This window comes from Panicum hallii, chromosome 1, assembly GCF_002211085.1.
Source record: "Panicum hallii strain FIL2 chromosome 1, PHallii_v3.1, whole genome shotgun sequence".
NCBI classification, from domain to species: domain Eukaryota; kingdom Viridiplantae; phylum Streptophyta; class Magnoliopsida; order Poales; family Poaceae; genus Panicum; species Panicum hallii.
In genome coordinates this window covers 46,536,509-46,545,568 of record NC_038042.1, presented here as the reverse complement: position 1 = coordinate 46,545,568, position 9,060 = coordinate 46,536,509, and the positions used below count along the sequence as shown (strand labels likewise).

The 9,060-nt window shown below is 47.6% G+C and overlaps 1 protein-coding gene across 1 annotated transcript; it reads left to right on the top strand.

Annotated features, from left to right (window-relative positions):
* Window positions 1–5,272: 5,272 nt before the first annotated feature.
* On the top strand, window positions 5,273–7,088 carry LOC112877156 (Krueppel-like factor 2). The gene is made up of 3 exons (XM_025941375.1): window positions 5,273–5,651; window positions 5,784–6,239; window positions 6,809–7,088. The coding sequence occupies exons 1-3, from the start codon at window positions 5,538–5,540 to the stop codon at window positions 6,899–6,901; spliced, it is 663 nt and encodes a 220-aa protein (XP_025797160.1). The 5' UTR covers window positions 5,273–5,537; the 3' UTR covers window positions 6,902–7,088.
* The last annotated feature ends 1,972 nt before the right edge of the window (window positions 7,089–9,060 follow it).

Sequence of the window (9,060 nt, the reverse complement as noted above, 5' to 3'; positions counted from 1 at the left end):
GGCTAATTTCAGTGTTGTTCCAGAGACTGTTTCGTCTCTAGAGCTGTGGAACTCTTAACTGCGGACTGTCCGCCGATTGTGCGCGGACGGTCCGCCAGGGCTGTAACGGCTAGTTCTGACACGCATTTAATGCACTCTGTCTCTCTGGCTTATAACGGCGGACGGTCCGGTTTTTGAAACCGGACAGTCCGCGATCTCGCAGAAAAGACTGTAACGGCTAGTTTTTGATGGGATGTCTATATATACCCAATGCCCGGCTATTAGGTCACTCTCTTGGCCATTTGGACTGCATTCTTGACACTCTAGAGCTAAGACATCCCTCTCTCTCACACACTTGCTAAGGATTTGCATTTTTGAGAGTGAGAGAGCTTCCTAGTGCATTGCATCAAGAGTTTGAGCTTTGGGGCACTAGAGAATCTTCAAGCAAAGATCATTGGCTTGTTACTCTTGGGAGTTGCCGCTCTCTAGACGGCTTAGAGAAGGTGATTTCGTGGAGCTTCTTGAAGGAGATTGTTGAGAAGCCCCGATTTCGGTTGTGAGAGGTTTTGTGCTCACCTTGCCGGAGTGGTGAAGAGCAATTCTAGTGAAATCGAGGTGTGAAGCGGTTCCTTGGTTCAAGCCGGCTCAAGATCAAGAGGTTCTTGATAGAGGAGCGGTTGATTCTTGGAATCCACCTCAACGTGGATTAGGGGTGACCGGCAAGTCATCGACACCACGGGATAAATTTGTGTGTCAAGCTTGGTTATCTCTCTTGCTTACTTTAATTGTTGTTTATTTTGAGCAATTTACTTTACTAGAGCTTGAATTGTATCTTGTCACCCTAGGTTGCAAACCTCTCTAGAGATAGCAGTAGCATGACATAAGGCTTTCTTTTGTTACTAATTAAATTTCTCTAGTGTTGTTGATTTTAGTTTTAAACCGCCTATTCACCCCCCTCTAGTCAGTGCTTTTGATCCTACAGCACCACTGTTGAATTAGATAGGGTGTAGATCTAACGTTTTCATATTTTGCAGGACGTTGGCCGATGCCTCATGCATCTGGCGGGTGCGCAGCGCGCCGTTGAGGAATGGAGCTGCTGAGAGAAGACTAGACGAGGCTTGTGGGTGATGGATGACATCGATTCAGCACTTCCGATGGCTGCGGAAGGTGGTGACGGTGGCGCGGGTGTTGCTCCGATCGGTAATAGTGTTGCTTCGATCAATGTGGAGCCGGAAGGCGGTGGCGTGGGTGGGTGGGGGGGGGCCTGGAACCCCGACGCTGATGTCGGCGCCTAGTTCCTCTACGGGGACAAGCGCTCGCACGAAGCGTAACAGATCTAAGGTCTAGAACGACTTCAACAAACTCTTCAAGGAGGGCGTGAACGACAAGAAGGTAAGATCTTTTGCTATCTGTAAGTTTTGCAAGCACCAACTTAGTGCTCGTTCTGCTGCTGGTACTGGCCACTTGCTTAGGCACCAAAAGATGTGCAAAGCTAAAGCCGACCATGCTGAACTAGTCTAGTCCCAGCTTCAGTTCAATCCTGATGGTTTTGTTCGTAATTGGTATTATATCCCTGAAGTTGCTCATACTAAGTTGTGCCGCTTGATTGCTAGATTAAATTTACCTCTTAGTATTGGTGACACTTCCTGCTTTTGAGGAGTATATTTAGCTTGCTCATAATCCCGTTTTACCAAAGTTTCTAGGCAAAGTACAAGTAGAGATCTTGTTAAATATTACTCTAAGCACCATGCTAAACTTGTTCAATGCTTGAAGTCCTCTATTTCATCTGTTTGTCTTATATCTGATATATGGTCCGGTAATACTAAGGAAGATTATCTTAGTATGGTTGCTCACTTTGTTTGTGCTGATTGGGAATTAGAGAAGAGAGTTATAGGGCTTAGGCTTATTGATGTTATGCATTCTGGTATCAACATTGCTGAACGTATTGAGTCTGTTGTTACTGAGTATGGTTTGAATGATAAAATTTTTGCTGTGACTCTTGATAATATTTCTTCTAACTCATCTGCTGTGGCAAACCTAAGACCTAAGTTGATTGATTATCTGGGTTCCGAGCCTGAACCGCTTGGCTCTGGTTCTGCCATGAACGTTGTGCTTGCCATATAATTAACCTTATTATCAAATCTGGTTTGAAGAGGTTAAAGCCTTACATTGAGGCTTTCAGAACTACTATATCTTTCTTAAATTCCTCTAACCAACGCGTTGCTGCATACAAGAACTTCTGCATTGCCAAGGGGGTACATCCTCATAAGTTTGGTTTGGACATGGATGCGAGGTGGAACTCTACTTACCTCATGCTGAAGCATCATGTACCATATCGTAGCACTTTTTCAGTATTTATTGCTACCCACTATAGTTTGCATAAAGGTCAACCACTACTTTCTGGTAGCCACTGGTATGCTGCTGAAAAAGTATTGAAATTCCTTGAAATATTTTATGAATCTGCTGTTGCTTTATCTGGTGTTTACTATCCAACTAGTCTATTGATGCTGCATCATATACTTGATATTGCTGGCTATTTGCAAAACTTTGAGCATAATTCATTGCTAAGAATTGTTGTTGCTCTATGAAACTTAAACCTAATTTTAAAGTATTGGCAGAATATTCCATTGTTATATTCATATGCATTTATTTTGGATCCTAGAGCTAAGATGAGAGGTTTCCATAATATTCTTCAGATTCTATCTCAGTCTACTAGTACTGATTACTCTGCATATTTTGGTGAGGTAAGAACTGAGCTCTATAATCTCTTTAACAAATATGAAACAAATTTGGTGCAGTCAAGTCCCAGACAGCTTCAAGATCAACAGGTGGCCTTGGTAAGAGAAGAACTGCATGGGGAAAAACTTTTAGTGCTGCTGGTGTCACAGGTGTAGTTGGTCATTCTTAGTCACATGTTACTGGTCCCTCGCAATCTATTTCTGAGCTCTCAGCCTACCTTGACAACCTCGACAGTGACACTATCACATGCTATGACGATGACATTTAACATTCTTAGTTGGTGGCATGAGCATAAACAAACCTTTCTAATTCTATATATATTGGCTAGAGACGTGTTGTCAGTTTCTATTTCTACTGTCTTTTCGGAGTGTTGCTTTAGTCTTACTGGCAGGGTGATCGAGGAGTGGCGACGATGCCTAGCCCCTGGTGAGTGATCGAGGAGTGGCGACAATGCCTAGCCCCTGGTGGAGATGTTAACGTGCATCAAGGATTGGGAGCTAGGAGAAGAAGGGCACAACATGAAGTTGAGAACAGGGAAATTGAAGAGGTATTCAAGCACATATACCTTGATGATGGATAAGAACAAACTACTATAGATACATAAGCACAAGTGTAAAGTAACTGGTAAGTACTTAGATCCTAATAGTGCTATTCAATTTTACAATCTTTGCTAGTTTGCTTAATGCTTGTTAACTTGAATTTTATTGTTTCTACTTGCTATAGAGGATTGGAGCCTTCAAGTTGGAGGAAGTCTGCAAGGCAACAAGATTACAAGAGCTCTGGAAGTCAAGAAAATGGCTTTATCTTATTTGTTCCTGTAATGCAATGATGTATATTTTACTAGAACTGGACTGTAATGTTGAACAATTGAACCTATTTTTGCTAGAGCTAGGTTGTACTCTTTTTTTCTTGCTAAAATTTTCTCACGAGGTGTGAGTTTTTACCTAACAAGGTTTTTAATAAGGCAGCCAAAACTACTATGAAACAACTCTACTAATATTATTTTGCTATTTCTATTAAGTCATGTGATGTATTGATGTGTGTTGCTTCTGTATGTGTTGCTTTTTAAGTGTGTTCTACTTTATTTTTTTACATATGCTTTTATCTGTCTTCGTAGTGAAATTTGAAGTTGAGGGAGGGATTTTTTTTAACGTGCTCCGGGCCAGCACGGCACGACTGTTTGGACGTGATTTTCGAGCCAGCTCGGCACGAAAATAAGCCCATAGGCTCGTGCTTGGGCCTAGGGCGCAGCCCATGGACGAGCACGGCACGGCCCGAATGATGATCGTGCTGTGCCCAGCCCGATGCAGTCATGCCCGAGCCGGCGCGGGTCCGTGCTGGACGGCCCGAATGGCCATCCATAGGATGGATAGCAGTATCATAGCACGGGCGGCGGTGGCGCCTGCCGCCCGCGCTGCTGCACCGGGGAACCGCGGAACCCGCACGCATGCCGGCCCGGCGCGCGCATCTCTCGGTTGCCGTGGTCCGTGGCGCTGATCCAGGAAAGAGCGACGGATCAGTGACGACGACGACTCCGGTAGGGGCAACCAGAGGACGACGAAGAAAGCGACAAGCTATGCACGCACGCACTAGCCATCTCCATGGGCCATGTATGCTGCTGCTACGACACCGAGGTAGCACAGTACTAAATTAATCATCATCCATCCGTTATAATCGATCGCATCATCATTCATCAGCGTGTAAAACATCCACATGATGACGCCATGATTGAGCCCTTCCGAGCGCCTTGTCCATGGCGCTGGGTTTGGTGGTGTGCCCACTGGTGCAGAAGCGAGGCGTGCGTTTCCGTTTGGACGTGGCGATTTGAACGGGGCGCCGCCTCTGCTGCGGGCTCGCCATCCATCCTTCCCGGACGCCGAGAGAGATTCCCTCAACAGCAGCTGATGAAAAGCTCGTCGGTGGTGGGGGGCCCGCCGCCGGCCGCCATGGGAGGAGGAGAGCGGCAATGGCAATGGCAAGGGAACCAACCAACGCGAGTGCGTGCGCGCCCGTGCCAGCCATTGATGTCGCAATTATCGGGGCCCAAAAGGCGCCCTCGGAACCCACGCGCGCTCCGCTCTCCCTCTCCCCCTCCCCCCACATCGGAATCCCATCCGGATCCGAAACACGGAGCAAAAGGCCTTCAAAGCTCAGACAGCGAAACAAAGCCGCGACCAAAACCCCACGCGGCAGTCTGACCCGCTCAGCTCCACCGCCTTCTCTTTGTCCGCGTCTGGGAGCTGAGCTGAGCTCCACGTCGCGTGATTAACCGCCCCCAAAAGTGAAAAGCCCCGGGCGATTAGCTGCAAATCCACATGAGGATCTGGCCGCCGATTAGCATAACCATTTGCCCCATCATCATGGTGCCCGAAAAGCTCCCAAGGCCTGCTGCCGCCCGGCTTTGTTTTCTTGTCATCCTCCTGCGGCAGGCTTTGCTTTCCGTCTGCCTAGCTGCTGGCCTCTTGCGCAGCGCATGGTGGTGCACCTGGTGTCTAGTACTCTAGTGAGTGGTGACTCTGGTCTAGTGCCCCGTTGGGCTTTGAGCTTTGGAGGCTTTTTTAGCCGCTGGCACTCTGCAGCCTGCCCCGGCACAAACAGGTCACCAACTCGCCCGTCGCCAGTGCACTACTGCGCTAGCCACCAGCGTGTGCTGCCTGGCCCCCATTTCCTTCTTCAACGACGCCCTCAAAGGCTTCCCCACTCGCTTCACCGCTGCCTACCGCGAGCCACCAACCGGTCGGCACTGCCACTGCAAAGAGAGGTAGAGTAGTGGTAGGACACGAGAACGAGAGCTACGCCTGATCGGGGGAGAAGAGGAAATGGGTGCGGCTGCGACCACGGCGCCGTGCGGTGCCCTGCTGCGACGCTCCTGCGGCCCGCTCCTCGCGCTGCTGCTCTGCTTCCAGGTCCTGCGCACGTCGCAGGCCTTCAAGGTACGTGACCACACCAGACGGCAGACGACCATTGCTCTCCAGCGAAGTTGCAGCAGCAGCTACAATGCGGCGATGCAGGAGTTTATTAATACAAGCGGCTAACCGTCAGTTGCCTGTAATGTGTTGCGTCAGCTGCGCGGCGGCTACGAGGAGGAGAAGGTCCCGCTGACCGTCATCGTCCCGGACCCCTCGCCGCAGCTCTCCGGCCTGTCCCCGGCGCCGCTCGCCGCGCCGCCGCCGGTGTTCGGCGGCGGCGGCGGCGGCGACGACATGCGGCCCAGGCTGCCGACGGAGCGCTGGCGCCGGGGCAGGGGAGAGGCCAGGCGTAGCGCCGCGCACCCCCCGGCTGCCGCGGCTTCTTCCCACTCCCACCAGGCGCCCGCGCCCGCGACGGCGCCATCGGCTAGCCTGCCTGGCCCCGCGCGCGGCCCCGCTCCCGGGCCCGAAGCATCAGCGCCGGCGCCGGACTCCGCCGCCGGGAGCGGCGGCTCCGCGTCCATCAAGAGCAGCCCCGCCGTGCCGGTCCCGCGCGGCGTCACGGACACCGCCACCATCCTGCCCATGCCGGCGCCCGGCGAAAAGCGGCAGGTACGTACTAGTGGGCCTAGCGCCACTCTCACGGCGCCGCATGGTTCCATGATCTTCGTCGAAACAAAAAAAATGCATGGTTCCATGATGCATCACGCACGCTTTTACGTACCTCTCTTTCTCTGCTGATTCTCACATCCTTGCTTTAGGTTTGCTTTTTTTTTACAAACTTTCAAAAGTTTTACGAAGAGGTAAAAACGGGGACATCTACCAGTGGCACGTGCGACTGGCCGTTGTATCATCGGATATGTCTGCTGAAGATGATAATGTTCCAGAATAAAATAAAATATTTTAGAATATTTTATTTTTTTTGAATATTGTTATCTCCAGCATTTTATTTTGTTTCGGAATATTTTATTTTATTTTATTCTGTAATATTGTTATCTCCAGCGGACATATGCGATGATACAGCGGTTAGTCGCACGTGCTATGAATAGATATCCGGGGAAAAAAAACACACTACACTCTCTCCTCCTCGTGTGCCATTATTTATTTCGTCCTTTGCATTTTGATTCTCTCTTCGTCTATCTAACTTGTTCTAATCTTGATGATAATGTTCTTGGTTGCAGGAAGTGGGAGCAGCCACTTCGGTTGGAGCCGGCTTGGTGCCGCCGCTGCTGCTTGGGCTGCTCATCGTCATGATGGCATCTTTTGGGCTTTAAGCTGGTAGATCCGTAGTAGATGCATGCGGCTTAAAAGTAGTCAGTCCTACTAGGCACTAGCACTGTAGCAGAGATAAAGCTTCTTCCTTTCTCTTCTTTCTCTTCCCTCATTGTTGCTTTCTGTGCGCGGCTAATCCTCTGTAAACAAAGCTCGTCTTCCTTTTATCTGCCACGCCCTTTCTTGTCATCCTTTTATGCTCACTGACGCGCACCAAAGCGAAAAGCATTGAACGGTATATGCAGTGACACCGACTCAATAAAAGAGGGTTAGTGAAAAGGCAAAAAAAAAAAGAAAAAGAAAGGCCCTGGTACGGATCCTTGGTCGTCCAGTGTCCAGTGATCGAGCGACGTGTTCGGATGCTAGTTTTGTTTTCGCTTCAGCTCTTAGCAGTGAGAGCAGGACTGCAGGACTTTTGCGGAGCGGAATTATCGACGACGACCTTATACACGTGACAAGTTGCACAGAGCGCACCGCCAAATTAATCAGCTGGTATTCAGCCCGTGTGAGACTCCACGGATCAGGCTACCATGCTCAGGCTTTGCCGGAGGATTAAGGGGCACTGGTAAGAGGAACAATTAACTGACACGAGCGTACTTTGGGCAACACAAGAGACACAGCAACTGTTGCATGCCGCCGCCGCCGCAGGGTTAAGCTCGCTGTCGTCGGCCTCGTCTGTAGCCTCTCCAGCGCGCCGTCATGCTGTTGACACTAGACGTCGCGTGCGGGAGTCAGATTCCGGGACAGCTATATGTATCACCTGCGTGATTTTAAAATTTTTATTACCTGAAGAGGCATTTGTGTTGGTGTGGGTCTTAATTTTGCCCAATTCAGTCTTTTATTTGTTTTTCAGCCCATACTAGTTTGAACATGTATGTATTATCTTATCTGAGCGAGCTAACTCCTAATGTGCATACAGTAGTCATCAAAACAGAAAAGGAGCGTGTCTCACACGTTATTTTTTTAGTTCTCTTTCATGTTTTTATTTTCATTCTTTTTTGCTTCCACGTTTTCCTTCCATATTTTTTTTACATTTTTCCTTCCGTTATTTGTTTTCTCTTTTAACATGTTTTTTCTTCGGTCCCTGTATTTTACGTTGACTTTTCTGGATTACATTTTTTATTTTTTCTTAAGTTACTTTATATCATAATTTATTCTGTGAGTTCATACGAGTGATTTTAAATTTATATTTTTTCTGTTCAAAAATTTTAATAGAAAATTATATATTTTATCACTACAACATTTAGTATCTGATTGGGGAACGAGAGGAGAGGGATGGGGGAGGCGGAGGCGGAGGCGATGTGGGGTGGGCAGCGGGGTGGGGGCGCTCTCTGCAGATTTGGATGCCGGGGAGAGTGGGGAGTGGGGTAGGTGAGGGAAAGAGGGAGAGAGAGCAGTGCTCGCTAGCGTCGAAGGCGATGCTGGCAAGGGAAGGTTAGCAGCGGAGCGGGCCAAAGGCGGGGTGGCGAGGCGTCGCAGAAGTCACGATGATGTGACGGAAGGATGGAGATAGAGGAAGAAGATGGAGATTCACTTTTTTTTCACAAGAATAAGAGGATGTGAGCTTGTGGGGGGCGGAGGGTCTCTCCACCGAGGCTTATCGGGAGAGCCCTCTCTCCCTATCAACCTCCTTTTTATTTACTAACTTATTTAGCATATGTATCTCTATACACACACATATTTATAAAAATATTTTTTTTACGATCTAGATGCATTTATTCTTCAAGAGAAATTATTTATCTACGTGTAATTAATTTGTTTGCAATGCTAAATTATTTGTTCGTTTTGCAGATTAAATTGTTCGATGACTTATTTGTTCACGATATTTATTTTTCATTATTTATCATATACAATCAAATGTTAGGGATGTTTAATATTTGATTCGTTGTATATTATCATTTGTTTGTTATGTTTATTATTTTTTATAAAAATAATTATTTGTTCGTATTGTTAAAATATTTGTTGCCAGTATCCGAAATTAAATATTTAGTATTAAAAAATATTTTTAAAAAATATCATGCAAATATTGGTAAGTGTGGTAATGTTGTCATAAGAAAAACAACAGTACAACCTAAATTAATCTGGATGCTCGGTTTAGGTCCTGTTTGGTATGGCTGTGGAGCTGAACTCCATCAACTCTAAATAATAATTTTATAGCCAA

Bases quoted from the DNA above. Each gene is read 5' to 3' on its own strand.
- LOC112877156 (XM_025941375.1), top strand. From the start codon at position 5,538: ATGGGTGCGGCTGCGACCACGGCGCCGTGCGGTGCCCTGCTGCGACGC. The intron at 5,652-5,783 runs GTACGTGACCAC...GTGTTGCGTCAG, and splicing joins GCACGTCGCAGGCCTTCAAG to CTGCGCGGCGGCTACGAGGA. The intron at 6,240-6,808 runs GTACGTACTAGT...TCTTGGTTGCAG, and splicing joins CGCCCGGCGAAAAGCGGCAG to GAAGTGGGAGCAGCCACTTC.